The sequence below is a fragment of the Euprymna scolopes genome, chromosome 23 (genome assembly GCF_053919585.1).
Source record: "Euprymna scolopes isolate OS-2025 chromosome 23, ASM5391958v1, whole genome shotgun sequence".
Lineage (NCBI taxonomy): Eukaryota > Metazoa > Mollusca > Cephalopoda > Sepiida > Sepiolidae > Euprymna > Euprymna scolopes.
In genome coordinates, this window is record NC_136504.1 from 99592555 (window position 1) to 99614354 (window position 21800).

The 21800-nt window shown below is 32.4% G+C and overlaps 1 protein-coding gene across 2 annotated transcripts in view; it reads left to right on the forward strand.

Moving 5' to 3' along the window:
• LOC145246061 (intermembrane lipid transfer protein VPS13A-like) overlaps nucleotides 1-21800 on the forward strand; it is a 468532-nt gene that overhangs the window by 336419 nt on the left and 110313 nt on the right. For both annotated transcript variants that reach the window (XM_080107901.1, XM_080107902.1), the window contains exons 52-57: nucleotides 844-949; nucleotides 6373-6507; nucleotides 8761-8847; nucleotides 10925-11032; nucleotides 15973-16074; nucleotides 17825-17920. In XM_080107901.1, the coding sequence (XP_079964027.1) occupies nucleotides 844-949; nucleotides 6373-6507; nucleotides 8761-8847; nucleotides 10925-11032; nucleotides 15973-16074; nucleotides 17825-17920 (634 nt within the window). The remainder of the gene's footprint in view (nucleotides 1-843; nucleotides 950-6372; nucleotides 6508-8760; nucleotides 8848-10924; nucleotides 11033-15972; nucleotides 16075-17824; nucleotides 17921-21800) is intronic.

The following is a 21800-nucleotide window of genomic DNA, read 5'->3' on the forward strand; positions in this document are numbered from 1 at the left end:
GGTCCTGCTAGTAATATAATCTGTTTGGCATTAGTTTCATAGTTGTTTTTAAATGGAAAACAAGAGATAACAAAAGAGAAACATATTTTAAAAAAATAAATAATGGTGTATATAAACATTTTAGAAAACCAATTTTTTTTTTCCTTTAATAGACTTTGTGTTAGGAATGTTTCTGTCAAATTCAGGAATTTGGATGGAATTTCAAACAAAACCCTCTATTTACTTCATGGGGGTAGTATGCTCTTGATTCATCAGCCATGACTGAATAGAAGTCCTAAGAAATTCGCAATTGTATTTTTTGGTCATCCACACTGAGCATTGAACCTTTAACCTTAAAGAGAATATAACTTTTACAAAAAAATTATAACATTATTTGATTTGCTAAAATTTTAAAATTAACCTAATGAAGTATTTTTTCAGATTTTACCAAACTCTTTCTTTAACCGGATTTATTTATGCATACAAGTAATATACCAAGCATGCACACATGTCAAAGCTTCCTAATACATAAGTCTTTGTAGAGATAAGTTGAACAAAACCAGTATGGACGTAGCAATGACTGCCTACATGTCTCAAATTCATAGTAATGATAATAATGGAAAACTTGAAAAAAAGCTTGGAAAATATCTATTTAGGCCATTTATATACACATGATCTCTTGATTCTTCTCCTTTTTGTAATTATATCTAAGTGACCATTTTGGAGTAGAGGCCAAGAATACAAGGCATTTAACTCCATACTTTATGGTTGACTGTTTTTAAACCAAATTTACCGAAGAAAAAAGGTTGATGTTTGTAATGAAGTATCTGAACCTTTTCTATATTTTTTTTTTTTTTTTTCTAGGTACTCCCCTTCAGAAGAACCAATTAACTGGAGACAAGTCGAAGACAAAGGAATGTACCAAATTCACTGCGGCTCATCAGATTCTCAGGAATCTTATTACCTCAATGTAATTAAATATCCAACCTTTTTTTTTCTACTGGTTCAACAGAAAAATGTAGTTTTTTTTTGATTCAGTTTACTCTTGCATTGTTGGAGGAATAGACATGTTTTCAATAAATGGGAGGCAACGGTGATCTAGCGGTTAATGACACAAACTGACGACCTGAGTGTCCCAAGTTGGAATCTCGTTTCTTCCACGAAAATCACTTTCACTTATGTTAATGGTTTCTCCTGTAAAAGAATTCTGGCTAGTAAAATATTAAGGAAACCAATACCAACAATACCATATTCGGATTCATATGAATGCTAGTAGCATGGATGCCCGGTGTTGCCCAGGTGTTTGGTGGTGTATGTTGAGCAAAAATAAAAAGTGGTAGTAGGGAGGCAGGCTCAAACCTGTACTGCGAAGGAGGAAAAGAATATGAAAAAAGAGGATAGTGAATTAAACATTGGTAATTAATTTTTGCCCAGGTGGAGGATATTGGCACAAGGACGAGATAAAAAAATTTTAAAAAAAAAATAAATAAAAAAATAAAAAAAAAAAAAGATAGAGGTGGGATCAAACTTGAAAACATAGGGTAATTAGTCTTCTTCACTAACCATTAGTCCAAAGAGGATAGCGAATTCCGTGAATTGGAAATTAACTTAAGAATCATAGAAGTCGCCACGCACGCTTTTAAAACTGGCCAGGGGCCAGTTAAGCTTCCCGCTTTCTGTCATTTTATTTGTTTCCCCCACGAAAGCAAATTAGACACAAGGTCATTTTTAATGTGGGGGAAAACCAGCTCTCTTCCCCCCCCCCTCAAAAAAATAGGGGCACTCTGGTAGTATCCAAATAAATAGTAATTGTCTCAAGATGAAGGGTTTCCTCTACATTCGATTACAGAACAGATACTACCCAGGCAAAGGCCAGGCATTGGTGTTTGCGTTCGAATAGTTTTGCTTTATTTATACAAAAAAGACAAACAAATGGATGACATGACAGCACGGTGGGAATTTTGTTTAACTCTATCAAAAAAAGATAGACGATGTCCGTTTGTGAATCTGAGATATTACGATCTATTATATTATGTGAAAACTTCTCGCAGAATGTAACTGACGTGAGAACCTCCAGCCAAAAAAAGCTTTTTTTTTTTTTTTTTTTTTTGGACATAGCTTAGCATGGGTGCTTGACGTTGCCCGGGTGAGCAAAAGAAAAAAAAAAAGTGGTAGTAGGCAGGCTTGAACCGGTGACGCAAAAGAAAGTGAAAGAAAACCTGACGTCTTACCTCTACTCCACAACACGACCGTAAATGTAAAGCATTCAAATTTAACATAGTCAATCAAAAAGATGACTTGCAGAAATAGTGTTGCTTTTAAACCTCCCACGAAGGTCGTTTTTAATGTGTGTGTGGGGGGGGGGAGCAGCTCCCTAAAAAAAGGGTCACTCTGGCAGTATACAAATAAATAGTAATTGTCTCAGTATGAAAGGTTTCCCCTACATTGATCAAGGACCAATTACAGAATAAGTACTACCTGGTCGGAAGGCCAGACGCCAGTTGTTTTCGTTCGGTTAGTTTCACTGTATATGAAAAAGACAAACACTCAAAACGAGGGAATTTTTTTTAAAAACTTGATCAAAAAACAGAGATGATGTCCGTTTGTGAATCTGAGATATTATGATCCAGGAAGTATTAGAAAACTTCTCCAGAAATCTGACACAAGAACCCCCGACACAAAATGACATACACAAACGCGCACGCCCATTTGGCCTTCTATATATTAGATAGATGATGGTGATAAGCCAAAACAAATCTGAAAAAAAGTGTTATTATAGCAGAAAAATAGTCCCTTTATGAATTACCTTTTTTTTTTTTTTCTTAATTTAGTTTATTTAAAATTCAAGCTAATTAATAAAAACAAAAAGGCAGAAATATTTGCATGTATTCATTAGACAAAAATGTCACATTCCAAAAACCATGTAAATTGATCAAGTATTTTTTTTATAACTAAGAAAGTCAAATTTTACGATTGTTAGCAATGAATTTCACACCCTTTACAAGGCTAATTAAAACAAACAAAAAATATCTCAGTAGTTGAATTGCCTCCCTTAATTTTGAAAATATGGCAGAGCTGTGGAAATAACAGTTCAAAAACTATCTGATCAGACTGAAATTTTGTCTAATGATTACTGTTATTTAAGATTAGCTCCATTCATCCAATTTGGGAAAATCAGAAGTTAAAATTCTGTGAAAATTTCAGCCTGGACCGAGTCTGTCAGATAAAATGTGAGATCTTATTAGATACAATATTGACCTAGTAATGAGTCTCTGATAAACAAAACAAGAGAAAAGTCAGTCATGAGACTGCATACCTACTTCTATCTTGACTGAACTTGCCAAGGTTATATATGTCAGACTTCATTGGCTACAATATGCGTCATATAGCTTTTATTTTCTACTGATTAAACAGAAAAATATAGATTTGATTCAATTGCACTCATATTGTAAAAAAAAGAGCGGACGTGTTTACAGTAAATATTCTAGGTTTACCAAACTGTGATTCTTAGTATTTTCATGTACACCTGTGAGACTTGGACCGTGTATGCCAAACATGCCAAGACACTGAACCATTTCCACATGACCTGCTGCCATAGATTGATGTAATTATAGTGGCAAGACAATCTACTGGACACAGATTTCAGCCCTGTCAAGCACCCCTTCCCGGACAATATATCACCATGCTGCAACAGTGTCGGGTTTGTAAGGCTGGTCGTGTGTCAGATTCAAGATTTTCAAAATAGCTTCCTTACAGTGAGCTGGTCAAAAGCAAAAGAACAGTAAGACAGTAGAAGCTGTTCAAAGATAGTTCAATTTGTATTTGACTCATAGGAAAACCAAGCTCAAAACTGTTTTTGCCATATTGCAAGCAACAGTGGCCATGATTGTTGAATCTGCACACATTGAGGAATGTGAGAAGAAATCTACTATCCAAAAAGACAGTGCAATGAATATCTCTCCAACAGAATAATGTGAGATACTTTAAAGCTCAGATTAGACTGACAGGTCATCTTCGCATATGCACAATTCCATTACACAATTAGAATCAAATGTAAATGCACAGAAAACTAAGTGCTACCAATAAGTGTTATAGCAGAACAGTAAGAAAAAATAGTACCTTTCTGAATAAGAATTATCGGTTTCTTCATTGTTCTTGGAAACAAACAAACAAAAATCTTGTGTATAAAAACTAGTAAAAATTATATGACCAGAGGTTATTATGCTCTTCCTACCCCCAAAGAGGAGATAATCCCTTGGGAGGATGGTCTCATGACCACAGAACAGATACATTACTACCCTACCTCCATCCTCCAAAATGGAGAAAGGTTAGGGTTAGAAGGTAGTGAATGTCTGGGAGCATTTTTTTTTTTTTTCTTTTAACAAGATGAGTAAAATTAATTTGTTCAATAGAACAGCTTTGCACCATTTTTATGTCCTGTGGAGGACAGGATGGCCTGTTTATGTAATTGGGATCCCAACCACCATGTTGTTAAATGAATTGAATGGTAGGTGATTGAAAAGTGAAAACGAAATATACCGATATATATATATATTAGTGAAAGAATGTAGATTTATTTACATAAATATGCATGAGAAATAATAAGGATATACATAGTAAGAATAAGAGTTCATTGAGAAAGGAGTAACGTTACTTGTGGTTAGTGAGGAGAGTTGGTTGGGTAGCCATGCCAACCAGGAGCGGGCTCTGTCATATCTTGACCAGTCAAGAGTTCAGTGGAAAAGAGAGAGAAATATAAGAAACAGGAAGTGATGTGGCTGTCACTCTCCGGTTACCAGAATTAAAAGGGTGACAATCGAGTTAGCCTGGGAGTACTGTTTTGTGTCTGTGCCCGTTGGCTTGGAATTTCAATTCCCACAGTCCCTTTTTTTATGAAGATTAAAATGAAGATATAATGCAACTAAATCTTATATCTAAAATGCCAATTATAAATGAATATTACATAGTATTAATTTATTAGAAACTTTTTTTTTTAAAAAGTACATATGCAAATGAGCCATATTGCATTCTATCTGAGAGTTTGAAAATGGGAGTATACATGGCATAAACCTAACCTGTTTTGAAGGAATACAACCAATCTCATTGATTCATTTAGATTTATTATATAGTATTAATGCAATATTTTACATTTGTAAAAGAAGTTAAGATATTCAATTACCAAAAATTCAAAATGCAGACAGACATACAAAGTGCCACTTTATATTTTAAATAGATTAGTGATGATTGCAGGGGTACTGCACACATTTTACTCGTTTTTATTTCATTTTTGTAGGTATGTCCAGAAATGGAAGTGGTAATTCCTTTTGCTTTTTGGGTTTTTTTTTTTTTGTTATTATTAAATGGACGCAAGTCTACCAGATGATCAAAAAAAATTTTTTAAAACAAAGTCAATATTTGAATATTTGTAAGAGGTGGCCAGTTTCTAATATCCAATTCTAGAAAATTGGTTACTCATTTTAGAACCACTCAGCAATTTAAAACCAAATTTTGCAAATTTAGCCTTTTTTTTTTTTTTTTTTTTTTTTTTTTTTTTTTTTTTTTAAGCAGTTTGACATTTAAAACTTCTTTCTGACCTTTTTTCTAGAATCTGGTTTCAAATTTGCCTCATGAATACAGCTTTACAATATGTTCCATCCAAAAGGTTAATTACACAGAACAAGTTGTGTTTATGTGGGCATGCCATGTCAATCCAGACATATTTAAAAGCAAAAATTGATAAAATTTGCTGGAGATGCTGTAAATGTAAAAAGACTTACCTTTTAAAAAGTTGATTTTTAGCGGTATTTGTGCTTGTGTTCCGTATTGTTTTCATTGGTTATCATGTTTGTTTTCACATGTGCGAAAACAATCCAGAACGCAAACCAGAATACCTCTAAAAATCAATTTTTTAAAGGTAAGTCTTTAATGGTACTCTAGCGCCCTTTCGTTGCCCTTAGATTGTAAATGTTGAGTGATACAACTTGGAAGATAACCATAAATATGCATATAAAATAATCAGAAAGCGAAATTTTAAAAAGGCCAACTGCTTAAAAAGGCTAAATTCATTTAATTTGGCCTAAAAACGTAGAGTGGATCTAAAATGGGTGATTGATTCTACTAGAACGTTACATTAGAAACTGAGTACCCCGTCAAATATTTAAATATTGAAGTTTTAAAAAAAATAATTTTTGCTAATCTGGTGGACTAGTGTCCATCCGATAATAATCCACTGAAAAATTGAAAAAAGACGAAAATAAAAAAGGTGGGGTGCCACTTCCATACGTACGCCGCAGACAGACATACAAACAGAAAGTGCCGCTTATATTATATTGGATTAATGATGATTGCAGGGGAACTGCACATATTTTACTTGTTTTCATTTAATTTTTATAGGTCTGTCCAGAAATTGAAGAGATCTTTTTGGAGCAACAGGAAAAAGTTGGTGATGCTCAAATCTACACATTGCACCTTCGGCCGACTGTTATCGTACACAACTTGCTGCCCATGACCATCCGGTGTTTGCTGCAGGTGAATTGTTTTCAAAATTGATTTCATTCTTTTTATTTTTTTTTATATAAACACTATTTTGAAACGTGCGTACATTCATGTTGTCCTTTTCAAAATTTTATATCAATAAAATTATCTTTAAAAAAAATAGTATGTGCGTTCCTTTTCTTTCTGAAATGCTTATGGATGGTTCTGCCCTTGAGACATTCTCTCTGAAACTTCTTGGTCTTTCCTTATTAAATCTTTTCATATATTAGATCCGTTTCTCTTTCTGCTTCCTGTAAAATAGGGTCTCTATCACTCTAAACACTTTCTCACCCCTGAGGCTATTCTCTATCTCTACAAATCTAATATCAAACCATGCATGGGTATTGTTGCCATATTAGGGCTGGTGAATCTGTCCCATTTGAGTGTTCTAGATAAAGTAACAAAAAAGTATTTTTATTTTGATTGGACGCCACCATTCTTTTTTGTAACCTCTTGTTCGCAGACTTTATTAGTTAAGAATAATTTCATTTTGCTTTTTTTTTCTTTCATTTTTTTTTCTCTCGTTTTTATTTTTCTCTCTCGTTTTTGTTTTTCTCTCTCGTTTCTGTTTCTTTCTCTCGCTTTTGTTTCTCTCTCTCGCTTTTGTTTCTCTCTCTCGCTTTTGTTTCTCTCTCTCGTTTTTGTTTCTCTCTCTCGTTTTTGTTTCTCTCTCTCGTTTTTGTTTCTCTCTCTCGTTTTTGTTTCTCTCTCTCGTTTTTGTTTCTCTCTCTCGTTTTTGTTTCTCTCTCTCGTTTTTGTTTCTCTCTCTCGTTTTTGTTTCTCTCTCTCGTTTTTGTTTCTCTCTCGTTTTTTTTTTCTCTCTCTCGTTTTTTTTTCTCTCTCTCGTTTTTTTTTCTCTCTCTCGTTTTTTTTTTCTCTCTCTCGTTTTTTTTTTTCTCTCTCTCGTTTTTTTTTTCTCTCTTTCGTTTTTTTTTCTCTCTTTCGTTTTTTTTTCTCTCTCTCGTTTTTTTTTCTCTCTCTCGTTTTTTTTTCTCTCTCTCGTTTTTTTTTCTCTCTCTCGTTTTCGTTTTTTTTTTCTCTCTCTCGTTTTCGTTTTTTTTTTCTCTCTCTCGTTTTCGTTTTTTTTTTCTCTCTCTCGTTTTCGTTTTTTTTTTCTCTCTCTCGTTTTCGTTTTTTTTTCTCTCTCTCGTTTTCGTTTTTTTTTTCTCTCTCTCGTTTTCGTTTTTTTTTTCTCTCTCTCGTTTTCGTTTTTTTTTTCTCTCTCTCGTTTTCGTTTTTTTTTTCTCTCTCTCGTTTTCGTTTTTTTTTTCTCTCTCTCGTTTTCGTTTTTTTTTTCTCTCTCGTTTTCGTTTTTTTTTTCTCTCTCGTTTTCGTTTTTTTTTTCTCTCTCGTTTTCGTTTTTTTTTTCTCTCTCGTTTTCGTTTTTTTTTTCTCTCTCGTTTTCGTTTTTTTTTTCTCTCTCGTTTTCGTTTTTTTTTTCTCTCTCGTTTTCGTTTTTTTTTTCTCTCTCGTTTTCGTTTTTTTTTTCTCTCTCGTTTTCGTTTTTTTTTTCTCTCTCGTTTTCGTTTTTTTTTTCTCTCTCGTTTTCGTTTTTTTTTTCTCTCTCGTTTTCGTTTTTTTTTTCTCTCTCGTTTTCGTTTTTTTTTTCTCTCTCGTTTTCGTTTTTTTTTTCTCTCTCGTTTTCGTTTTTTTTTTCTCTCTCGTTTTCGTTTTTTTTTTCTCTCTCGTTTTCGTTTTTTTTTTCTCTCTCGTTTTCGTTTTTTTTTTCTCTCTCGTTTTCGTTTTTTTTTTCTCTCTCGTTTTCGTTTTTTTTTCTCTCTCGTTTTTGCATACAAACTTAATGTAAAATATTCACTCACTTTCCAATCAGATGGTGTTTTAAGGACATGTAATCAATTTTTGTTAGTCGAGTCTTGACCATTTTATAATTCATGAAACAAAATAGAACTGATGAATCTACATATAACTTCACATAAAAAAATTGTATTTGACGAATCTTCTGAATTTTGTTTTGTTTTGGATGGAAATTGAACTTTTTGAGACAGTTATTTTTTCTGTTCTGTAGATGATCAAATAATTTTTTTTAATACTTTTAGATGTACAATATACCCCACCTTGAAACAGCTGTAAACAATTATACATTTGTGTATGCTTTTTATTTGGAATATGATTTGAAAGATATGTGAAATTTATATTTTCTTTAAATTATTAAATGGAATACATTTTTTTGCTGTAAAAATAAAAAATAAAGTATTAATTTCTAATCTTAATTCTTGCTTACTTCAGGGTACGAGTGAAGATGTCGAATTGAAACCAGGAGAAAACACACCTTTGTTCAATGCTTGCATTGGAACATCAAGTTTAGAAGTAAAAGTAAGTTTTCAACTTTTTTAATATAAAATTTTTTTTCAATAAAATTTAAGAAACACGAAGTCACTGCTTGATAGCGTCCGCCACTCTGTAATAAAGACTAATGTGTATTTGTAAACAAAATATATTTCTATCTCGTTATGCAGAAGTTAGCAAATAAAACAATTTTTTTCTTACCTCCTTCTCAGATATCTATTTAGAATAGAGAAGAAAGAGAGAAAGCAAATAGCAAGTCAGACAACCATGTCAGACATACCCTATGATTTTAAACGAATTCAAAAAAAAAAGTCTATAATAAAAAAAAAAAAAGAAAAATTAAAGTTGCAATTAATAGTTGAAGAAAAACTTCTTTTGCAACCTTTTGAAATTTGAAATGAATTTCGAAATATTTAAACTATCATTTTTAGCTTTAAAATTCTTAGATGTTCAAAATAACTGTCATATTACGATGGCTTATTAGTCTCATGAATTTGTGCACATATCCATGTATGTACAGACAAAATAACACTGCCTTTTGTATTAGTTGGATTCTTCAGACTACTGTTCTCATCCCGAGTGCTATTTTTCGCAATGTTTTGGTCTTTTCAGCAAGGACCTGTGGAGAACATACTAGGTCAAATTCAGTTGCATAGTTACACTTCTAGAGGTTGAAGGTTCAATCTTCAGTTCAGGCAACACTCAAAAAAACAATTGTGAATTATTTAGGATTTCTACTTCATCACGACTGATGGAACAAGTGCATACTACACCCGTGGATTAAATTAAGGGTTCTGTTCAAAATTCTGAAGATTCTCAAGTTCAGCAGAAAGAGTTCAGAGTTCAACAAGATACAGCTGAAGAAGGTTGTATGTAACCTTGACCAAAACGTTGTGAAACTAACACTCAAGATGAGAACAATACTCTGAAGAATCCAAATAATATGAATAATCACTCATCTCCAAAATTCAGAAATGTAACGCTGTCTTTCTCTTGTCTAAACATTTGAGAATATCTTGCTTCCTGATACACAAGTTTTAGTTACTTTACTTTCAGTTTTTCAACAAGATATAAAGTTGGTATATTATGTTTTAAATGACTGAACATTTTGGAATGCAAAGAAAAATTACTATTCTAAATATTAATTTACTTGTTCGTACGTCCAGTGTCACAAAAAAAAACATTGCAAACATTAATTAATGGGAAATGAATTACCTCCCTTTATTGTCGCTTTTTACCAGTTAAAAATCATTATTTCCTCTCCAAAAATTAAAAAAAAAAGTTTTCTGTTTAACCCATTCACTACCAGCTATAAATCTATTAAATTTATTTTCATTGCCAACGGTACGAGTATACTCATAGTTTTCAGCAAATCTGTTAAGGTTTCAAATAGGCTATTTTATTCTATAATTAAAAAAAAGTCATGTTAAGAGGAGACTGTTTTGTTTTATTTTAGCTTTTTTTTTTTTTAAATGTGCAAGTGAATTGACATCCTTTAATGTTCCTTATAATAATTTATAAAAAAAATTATTCAACAAAAAAATAAAACAATGTGTTTTGTGTTGAATTTTCGTTGAAAAAAAAATCTAAATTTTTAAAATCAATTCTTAACTTTTAAAAAGTTAAAAAAAAAAAAAAAAATTTGCTAAATTGTTTTAAATTGTCGTTATTAGTTTTATTTAATTTTTTATTCATTTTATTTATGTGTTTTAAAAATTTTCAATACCAACTAACAATTAGATATGACCTTAAACCATGTCTGATGGTGAGGCCCCAGCTTGCGGACTTTAGGGAGTGTGGAGCCACCGTTTAATTGCCATTGCTCCCAGATCCACTCTGACCTGGAGTGATAGTACCTGTTAGGGTCCCAACTATGGGTTAAATAGAAACCGACTTAAAAAAAAACAAATATACTCTATTAAAAAATTGTTCTTCAAAATCACTGGCTTGGGCATTAAATAACCTGAAGAGTTGATATGCCATAAAACAAACCATGGAATTTCCACAGGTTCTGCTAGTTATTATTTCAAGAACATTACTAAAATTTCTTGTGATTTCTATTATACTTTATCCATAAAATCTTTTTTTTTTTTTAATTTTACAGATTCCTAACTATCAAGGAAATGAATGGATTGGAACGCGGACTCTTGTCATGGACATGCCTGATTTATCTCTCTGGACTTTCAAGTGTTCGAACAATGACCTAACAATGGTAAGAATAGCAAATGAACTTCATCCCAGTGCACTGCGATGGGCCCTTGACTAGAGCAGGCAATCAACCAATTTCGTTGGCAAATAAGTGATTTCACCGATTTTGATGACAAAATGTTAGAAACGTGAAACATTCATTGATCTTCATTCAATCCCAGGCAACGTCTGGTTTTTCTGATAGTAATTCTATGAGTAGAAATCTGTTCAATTTAGTTCATGGTTAATTTATTAATTCTCTTATTATTGCTTCTCATATTTTGAAATTTTCTTCTAGTAAAATATTGTATTTTTTTTTTGTCTGTTTTTTTAAATGTATACATTTATAATATAAATATCGCCTGTTTGTATGTCTGCCTAAAATTTTCAACAGAGACAATGAATTTTCACGATATCAGTATCGTTTTGAAGCTTGACCCTTCAGACGACAAATGTCGAAAAATTGGCTAAAAACATTAATTCCTTCACCCTCAACTGGACCCTTTTCTACAGGGAGGGGTCGCTTTTTTTGCCAATATTTTCAAGTCATCCATTCTTTTCGATTGACTAGCCTTAATTTAAACATTCGTCACTTCCAGTTTGGTGATGGACACAACAGCAAAGACGTCATTTTTTTTTTTTTTTTTTTTTTCCACATTTTTTTCCTCCTTCGCGGTACGGGTTTGAGCTTGCCTGCCTACTACCCCCCCCCCCTTTTTTTTTTTTAATGCTCGACACGCACCTCAAAACACGAGGTAATGCCAAGCACCCAGACTAGTGTAATAAAAAAAAAAAAAAATCTTTATTTTCCTTATTTTGCATCTGTTTGATATAATTGCTTAATTCGAACTGGTTACAAAGCAATCATATCAGCATACATGCAAAATAAGAAAAATAACAATTTTTTTATATTACATGTATACATTTAAAAATTGTTTTTTTTTTTTTTTTTTTTTTTTTTACAAGGTCACCATTTCTCAAGGCCCGGAAGCCACTCAGGGATAAGGGTTATTGCATGTACAGTACGTTGTACGTTAGTGTTGAGATTTCATAAAGTGTCTACTTAAGGGGGCAGTTCATCAGGAATTTGTTTACGTTGGATTTGAAGACATCCAAGTTGTAGTCAGGTGGGAAACAGGCAGACGGAACAGAGTTCCACTGGTGTGCTGTTCTAAGAAAGAAGCTGTGTTCATGGAATCTACGTTTTGATTTAGGCACAGAGAGTGGGGAAAATTTTTGACAGTGGCTTCAGCTAGACGGGTGTTTTTCGTAAAAGATTGGCGAGGGGGGGGGGACATAGATTGGAGCTCAGACAAGCACTTGCCATGGAAATAACGGTAAAACAAAAACAGGCTCGCAATGTCTCTTCTGTGGGAGAGAGCTTGCAGGGAAGAGAAAAGGGCATCCTCCACTAAGCCACGAAGTCTATTTTGTACTCTGTCAAGGCAGGATAGGCTATTTTTAGCAGCTCCTGCCCAGATATGAAAAACAAAACATTTTTACTAGAAAATTTTAAAATACGAGAAGCAATAATTAGAGAATTTCTCTATATAAATAAAATGAACTCATTTTTTCCCGTCTGATTTTGACATTAATAGGATTAAAAATCAAGATATTTCATGCAAATATAATATGCACAAACATTTTTTTTTGTTTTTTTTTCCTAAACAACTGGAATGGACTTTTCTTGGTGGCCGAACTGTTAACATTGCAGATGTTTTTTTGTTTTTTTTTCACACTTTATTTTCCTACTTTTACTCATGACTCCGGGTTTGATCCTTCCTACTTACCTACCATAACATTTTTTAAAACTCTCCCCCCCCCCCCCGTCCCGGAAACAAACACTCGGGCAACGCCGGGTACCCCCGCTAGTTCATTAATAAATAAACTAAATTTCTACTTATAGAATTCAGAGCCTGGGATTGAATGAGGATCAACAAATGTTCCACATTTGTTGATCAATCTGTGTTCACTGTGATACATTTCAAAATGGAAAATGAAAAATCTGTTTTACTAAAACATTTTTTATAATAACGAACTTTAAGTATTTATTTAAATTTTTCTTTTTAAAATATTTGCATTTTTTATCTCATTTTTTAAAAATTAACTGTTTCAGTTATTGGATCAGCTGAGCTATGAATATCAGAATACAAAATCGATATACTTGGATGTGATGGATAATAGAAAGATGGAGAAGGACAGAACAATAGATAGATACATATTTAGATTTGGTTTGTGAGTACTTTAGAATTGTTGAATGACTATGAGGTGCGACGATCAATGAAATTTTACAATGTTTTTAATGACAATGGAAACGATTTACAGATGAAAAAGACCAGTTTACGATAGAGCAGATGTATGTATCATGTAGATTCATCAAACTACTGTTATCTTGAGTATGATTAACGTTTCAGTCTATATAACCTCCTGCCTTCTTCAGATGTATCTTGTCGAACTTGGGAATAACTCTGGAATGTGAACGGAATTTTGAATAGAACCCTTTATTTACTTCACAGGAGTAGTATGCTCTTGTTCTGTCAGCCATGACTGGATAGAGGTCCTAATAAATTTGCAATTGCATTGCCAAGTTGGACAAAATTTACCTGAACAAGATCAGAGGTTACATCGACTGAAACATTGTAAAAATAAAACTCAAGATGAGAACAGTAGTCCGAAGAATCCAAATAATCCAAATAACCAATCCTCATCTCAAAAATTCAAAAACGTTAAGAGTGGAGTTAGATGCTTAGCAACAGTTGAACTTAACAAGAATTGGAGTTTGGATGTAGATGAAGATGAATTCTTCATCAGGGCAGATGAACTGAAACAGATGAACCCAGCCTCAACAGAACGTACATGTGGAGTTACGCATGTAGAGAGGAAATTGTGACACACACACACCCAATCCAAGCAGTATACGTGATAAGCATTGTTTTCCTTTTATTTTATTTTTATACTTGTGAGCCCGTGTGCTCCTCTCGACAGTCACCAATGCGTAAAAGATGACGACGCTACCAGAACATAAAAGAAGGGATGTACAACACAACCTTGGGTTGGCGACTTGTCACATCATCTGTAAAAGTGTTATGTTGAATTCTTGGAGCCTATGTAAATAATTTCTTACATTTATTGCATTGGGATGATTAATCAGGAATCGGAAAAATCAGAACATTTTGGGGTATCGAAATCGGAAAAATTTGTGCTTATTTTATGATGCCAAAAAACTATTTTAATTGTCTTATTTTATTTGATTTTATTTAAAACAAAATCTCCCATTGTTGGTAGCAATAATAAATATTTATTGATTCTAAACTACCACTAAAATTTATAGAGCATCCTCTACATGTGTGCTTTTATTTTTGAGAAAATATATGCATATTTAACATGTGTTATTATGGTAATCAAGGAAAATAACAAATCTATGGTTAAATATTTATAGATTTATAATGAATCAGAATTTAGTATGGAATCAGTGATTGTATTGGAATCAGGGGGAAGATATTGGAATCATCTCAAATTAATCTATAATATAAAGCTGAACGTCTGTGTGTGTGTGTCTGGTCACGAATAGGCTCCTATATGGTTGACTATTATAGAAAACTGATCACATATAATGATAGATGTATTGAGACACAGAAATGGGTATGTTTGATCTGGCATAATGATAATTCATCAAAATTGTGGGGTCTGCGTTCGCGCCTGGTCCACAAAGTATGGAAATAAAAAATTTTAAATTAAAAAAAAAACGTTTACAAGTGTTTTTAATATAGATGTACATAATAATACTTTGATAAGTATGTTTTAACTTAAATAGGGATGGTATGATAAAATTGTGGGGTGTTTGTTAACGCCTGGCCTTCATAGAATGGAAATGTCACAAAGTTTAACAAGGTTTTTTAATATAGATCTACAGAATATTGTGATGTGTTTCAGTGTGAACAGGAATGGTATCATAAATTATGGGGTTTATCTATTTTATTTTTACTTTCATCATATTTTGCATTGGTTTTGATAGCCCCAAATTCGAAGCCATCTCTTTACAACCCTTCCTTTTCATAACTTATACTTTCATAAATCGGAGTCCATTTTCTGTAGGCTGTTTTTGAACCCAGTCAACAAGGGGTACTTTTGCTAGTATATATATATATATATATATGCATGCATTTAACATTTGTTTTTATGGTAATTGCCAAAAATAAATCTGTGGTTGAATATTTATAGATTTGTTTCAGAATCGGTAATTGTATCAGAATTAGGGTAAAAATATTGGAATCGTCCCAACACTATGATATATATCTATATATATGAATTCATATTTTTGTCTGTTTGTTTGTGTTCACAATTTGATTAATATATACAAAAGGTCCACTACTTTACTTTTTCATTTACTTATATATATATATATATATAGTATGATTCTTGCAAAATATACAATTAAGAGGCCACCTCATTTGCATATTGCATTAAGGAAAATTGATTTTACTAAATAGCGGTATGTTAGTTAAAACAATTCTCATTAGAAACATTAAGTGTTCTATTTAAAATTGTTATTTAATAACGGGGGAGGGGCAGTGAAAAAAGATTACATATTACGTACACGTCTGGCTAATTTTTTGTCGTTAGGGCACTCGCTGCTATTTTTTATTGAAACAAAAGTTGTTTTGATTTATTTTTATTTATTTGATGGGAGGGGGTCTCCACAAATAGTGCTCAATATCCGGAGAATAATTTCTTCTCTTTGTATCCCTTCTGCTGAAATAGGGTATCATGTGCTTTTTTTGGACGGTTACATTTACATGTTTTTATCCCTTTTATTTTTGAAATTGTTACCCATGATGAATATGATTAATATTCATGTCAACCTGGGCAATGCCGGGTACCCATGCTATATATATATATATATATACACACAATGCTTCAAGCAAACTACACACCTTCTAATATGTAACTTTTTCTTTTCTTCAGGATATGGGTCTTCACTACAAAGCTGTAGGCGGAAGTCTTGATATGACATTTTACAGTCCTTACTGGATGATTAACAAAACTGGACAGGACATTGTCTACAAGGTTTCTACTCTTTTATTTTTCCAACTTCCATCTATATAAATGTAAAGCTAATAAGTTTGTGCTGGGTGTATACATTGCACCTCCATCAAAACTAATGTTGTATATAGTATATCTTAAAAGAACTACAACAAACACTAAACAATAAGAAAGGGGGGGGGGGGTCCAAAAGTAATGTCTTTTTTTTTTATTCTGCATGAATGGATCAGAAGAGATTGCAAATGATATTATGATTGAACATCCATTCATGACCTGAAAGTTTCATCTCTGTTGCAGATACTGGAAGTGTGAGACTCTAAAGAAGCAACCCCTGTCATTTAGGTGTGTCAAAAACTGAAAAATGTGGAAAAAATATTGAATAATTCGACCCCCTGTCTTTCCAAGCTTATAACTACTTGAAAAATGTAATTCAAACCCTAATTTTTTTTTTCAATTAAAGGAGCAAGGACCAAGGTTTCATTTAAAAAAAAAAATTTTTTTTTTTTTTTTTTTTTTTTTTTTAAAAACACTTTTTTTTTCTGTTTTAAATTTGAATATATTATTTATTGATCTTTTATCTTCAATTTGTGATATATAAAACTTTGAGTAAATTATTTACTTTTTAATAGACATTTCAAAATGGGGGGTGGGGCGTGAATTAAAAAAAAAACGTTTGTCTAAAATATTATATTCGGTATATTGGAAAGAGCATAAAATTTCACATTGACCCTGAAAATATAAAAATTGAATCAATAGAAAAATTTTGATAGATTTTTAAAGTTTAAAAATTGAAAAATATTTAACTCGTAAAATTCAATTGATTTCATTACATAAAAAATGTTTTTTAAAAAATATTTCTATTACTTTTTATAGAACTTTAATAGTTTATTTTGGAAGTATAATCCATAAAGAAAATAAACAACCCACTTTTAAAAGAGAAATTACGAGTGTTTTATATTTTATTTGCAGTTTCTGATACACTTAGTCATGGATGTACATTAGAAGCAGAGATGCATCACTTAATTTCTAGCATAAATATATTAAGAATAGTGGTGACTATGTAGAAAAATAAACCCTGGAGCACAAAAGGTCACTCGTTATAATGGTATCACTCCTGTCTTCGTTGTCCTTCAATATTTTGAGTTAAAAAAAAAAAATAGGAGGCTTTATTTTTGGAACTGCCCTCATATAATGGAATATTTTTATTCCGTTGCAGTGAACAAGTATGATGAAATATGTAGAGAGTATAGGGGAAATTGCTGAAAATTATTTCAAATTTGCTAGTCAGCAGACTTTATTCGATCTCAATTTGAGCTAGTTTATATAAGTTTTAGACACCCACACATCCACAATTTGTAAATATAATTTCAGGATTTTGCTTTTGCACACACAAATGCATATATAATTGTAAAGATGAATCTAAATATCTTTAAAATAGTTGCCTATTAAGATAATAATATACAATATTAGGGCGAATAATGAAATAGGAAAAATAAAATAAAATTGAAAAAAATTACAATACTTATTGATCAATCAAATCTTATATTTCTTATAAATTTCTTATAAATTTATGCTTGCCATTGGTGCATCTTTTTTTTTTTTTTTTTTTTTTTTTTTTTTTACTCATTAAATTTCATTTTAATCTTTCAGAATTTTAATTTCAATAAATAATTTCAACTTGGTCTCATTATTGTCTGTGAAATTGAATTCCAATCATTTGTTTCGTCACATCAACAGATATTAAGTTTAAATTTATCTTTGTTTTCCTTTCCAGTCATCCGATTCTGAAGACCATATCTCTCATCCCGCTGATCATGACGACATTATACTCTTTTCTTTTAAATCAAAGTCCATATTTAGTAAGAAAAAGGTAAGTTGTCCTGGCTTGTTCTGTTTTTGTTTTATTTTTCTAACTTTTGAAAATGGCTTCTCTTAAAAATAGCTGTTATTAAAATGTCCTTATCTCTGTCTCTGCCTGAATAATGTACATAAACAATAGGTATGTTTGGGTACAAGCATCTTTAGGGTTTTCTTTTTCAATGTAACTAACATAAAAACAAAATATTACTGACATTCAGGATTGTCGATAACTTAAAACTCAGCACGTAAACTTTTCCTTATTTAAAAATTTTGCGTGTGTGTCTGTGCGTGCGCATGTTATATAAAGTAAGCCACTACACATTTAATCTATCTCTTTCATTCATTTTCAATCTGTGCTAAACCATTGATAACAAATATTTCAAATACTTGGTTCCTTCCTCGCGTTAAAAAAAATAAAAATAAATAAATTGAATTAGAAAAGTATTCTTTTTTAAGTTGATTTAAAAATGAACCTCAACTTCCACACCAAAACGTATGTTAACTTTGTAGCTGTTTTTATTTACCTCCTTTTAAGGAGGTGAGACACAAGGTAAAGTGTGGATTAGATTAAAGTGTTTCTGTGGAACAAACTGGACTCAAATTTGGTTAACCCTCGGGTTAACTACTTAGTCACGCTATTATTCCAAATATAAGCTGTAAACACAATACTGCTATTATTATTGTTAGGATGCCTTCCACATATGATGCTGAAAATATACCTGGAGAATAACCTGGTCTGGTGAAGAGTTCCATACTGGAATACTATCAGAAAACCATGTGAATCAGTATAGAGGCTATAATCCAATACCCACTTTGCTAGCTTGCTTGATCATGTCATCAGAATATTGTGTGCCAGAAAGGGGGGGGGAGATCAAATTTCTTGACTATTACTAGACAACAGACTAGAAAAATATGACGATCAACTGAAAATAATCATAAGTAGTAGCTTATGATAAAAAGGTCAAGCTAGATTATAGATTACATCCTGACTCTGATATCTTTTCCATGCACTTCTCCTTCCCCCCCCCCCGTCTTTGAAGGTTAAGAAATTTTGCTCAACTTTTTTTGCCACTCACCTCCCTGAATATGCAGATGTTAAGGAAAAGGTGTGTGTGTGTGAGGGGTGGGGGGGTATAAGACAGTCAAAGGCCACTTTCTCCAATCATTGCCAAAGACCATACCCATTCTAATCACTGAACTCCTTGGTACTATCAAATCAGGCTGTCTGAAGATACCAGCTTTCTGGCCAAAAAAATATGCACTAAGGGTACGACTTGAATAATGAACAGAACGACCAAACAGTCAAGCTAAGTGATAGGTTATAGATGACAGCCTGAATGGAATATCTTTTCAATACCCCCACCTCTCCTCAAAGAAGCTTGTCATTGGCCACTCGCCTCTCTGCAAATATATATATAAAGAATCAATTAGGGGAGGGAGAAGAAAAATCTTGTTCTCCAATCATTACTACAGACCGTCCTCCTTCCAATTAGTGAACTACATATAAACCCGTTACATTGTTATTACAAGACTGGCACCACAACTAAACGGGTATTGGAAATAGCACTAACCCTATGTGGGTTTAACCAGCTTCCTCCAAAGGAGGAAGTTCCATGAGAGTATGAAATTTACAAGTGGTCCCCAGTCACATGTATATCCCCTTAAGGGGAGATGACAACGTTAGGTTTTTGCAACTCTTGCAGAGAGGTGTCGGCATCCTCCTACATACAGCGCTTGGAATTCCCAAATTGGTCAAGACTTTTAAAAATCCAAGCAAATTATCGATGACTCATGAAATGAAAACAAATCAAAGAATTGTATGTTTCCAAAATATGTAACTTAAAACTTGTATTTTAGTTCTCACATTTGCGATCGAACACTATTGATTTCTTTTCAATGCATCCCGATGATATATAGCAGGTTATGGGTATTCAAGAGTGATAACTCATGAATTTAATGAGGTTATTAAGAGTGCTCAATAAAAGAATTACAAGATATATTTTTATTAATATAAACAAATTTACAAGGTCGCGACACTGGACATGCTAATATTTCTGACAAGTTCTCATCAGGCGACTTAAAAAATGGTTGCTTTCCGCAGAAGAAACTAGCCCTCAAAACATTTAACCTGTGGCTTTAGCTGACCATCTGTCCAAAACACTAGCATGTCCAGTGTCGCGACTTTGTAAATTTTTTTATATTACTAAAAATATATATGCATATATAGCTGAGTGTGCAGATGCAATATAGCAAATAAAATGTAAGCTATGAAAAACTATTTATGTTTTTGAATTTTTGAGATGAAGATTACTGCGTGTTCTTCTTGCACTTCAATGTAGCATCCAAACTTTTCTAAGTCTATCTTGTCGAGTTCTGAAATCCAAATAGAATTTCACATGTACCTTTTGTTTAATCCATGGAGATAGCATGCACTCGTTTTGTCAGCCTTGACCGTATAGAAATCTTAAATAATTTTATTTTATTAATAATCATCGACATTGAGGATTGAATCTTCAACCTCCAGAAAAGTTTCACTTAAAGCTAATTTTTTTACTTAGTACCTTTTATCCATTACGGTAAGATACACCTGAAGTTTTTCGGTTACGCTGACTGAAACGTCAAGAGAATAGCACTCAAGATAAGAGCAGTTGTTGGAATAATCCAAACTAGCGGGACCTGTGGAAATTCCACAGCAGACTCTTTCATATATAATATATTGATGTTAACATCCTGTGGACGTTCAGCGTAAATGGAGACGCCCTGGTATTACTGTAGCTCTTTTGTTAAAACTACAAAACTATTTATCTAAGCTAGCAGGGACGCCTGGCATAGCCTGATCATAAAATACACTTAAATATATATTTTGATTTATGCAGATTTCGTATGTATTATTACAGAATCAATTTTCTATAGATTCTTATATATTATAAAGTTGTGATTCCAAAAACAAAAAATTTATCCATGACTTGGGTGCATCAGCTTGAACCGAAGCCAAAACTTATGAAGAATTCTTGGTAAAATTATTTATAGAAAAAGATAGATGACTTGAGTGCTATCAGATATAATCAAAACCGAAGCCAAAACCTGTGGAGAATTCTTGGTAAAATTTATTTATTACAAGAAATGGAAGGTGATAAGCACGACGCAAAATAACATGCTATCGTATTAATATATAGATAATATGAAACCTTAACTCAACTTTTCATTTTTTTTTTTTTTTTTTTTTTCTTCAACGGAGTCACCATTTATAAAGGTCGAACGCCACTCGAGGATAAGAGTTAATGAGCGTACAGTGGTAGAGTAGTAATTGTTAATGGTGAAAATTAGGTAGAATTTGATTATTTAAGGTGATGGCTCAACAAGAACTTGTTTACATTGGACTTGTTGACTACTATATTGCAACCCACCCAAAATCAGGCCAGGATGAACAGTTCCAGGGGTGGGCAGTTCTAGAAAAGGAGCTTTTGTTTATGAAATCTGCGTTTAGATTTAGGCACAGATAGAGAATGGAGGAAATTGTTGATGGTTTCTAAAGGAGTATATGTCTCCAAACAGCTTTCACATTTTGGGGTTAGCGAAAGAGTGGGGCATAATGCTAAAATCAAAGTAAATATTGAATCTGATACAAGATCAGGTTTTTCTTCTCTCTCATAATGAAGTGATAAGGCATTGTCCAAGAGAATGACCCCCTGAAGTTGTGTTTGTTCATCTGTTATGGGTAATAATGAAAGTGGAAGTTGGAAGATTTTCGTTCTTATATTTTGCATGTTTTTTTTTTTTGTTTTTATTTATTTTTTTTGAAAGCATAATGTACGAATAACAAAACCAAATAATTTTAGACTAACCGTGCTTGTGGCATTGCCCAGCAGTCTTTACTTTCATATATATAT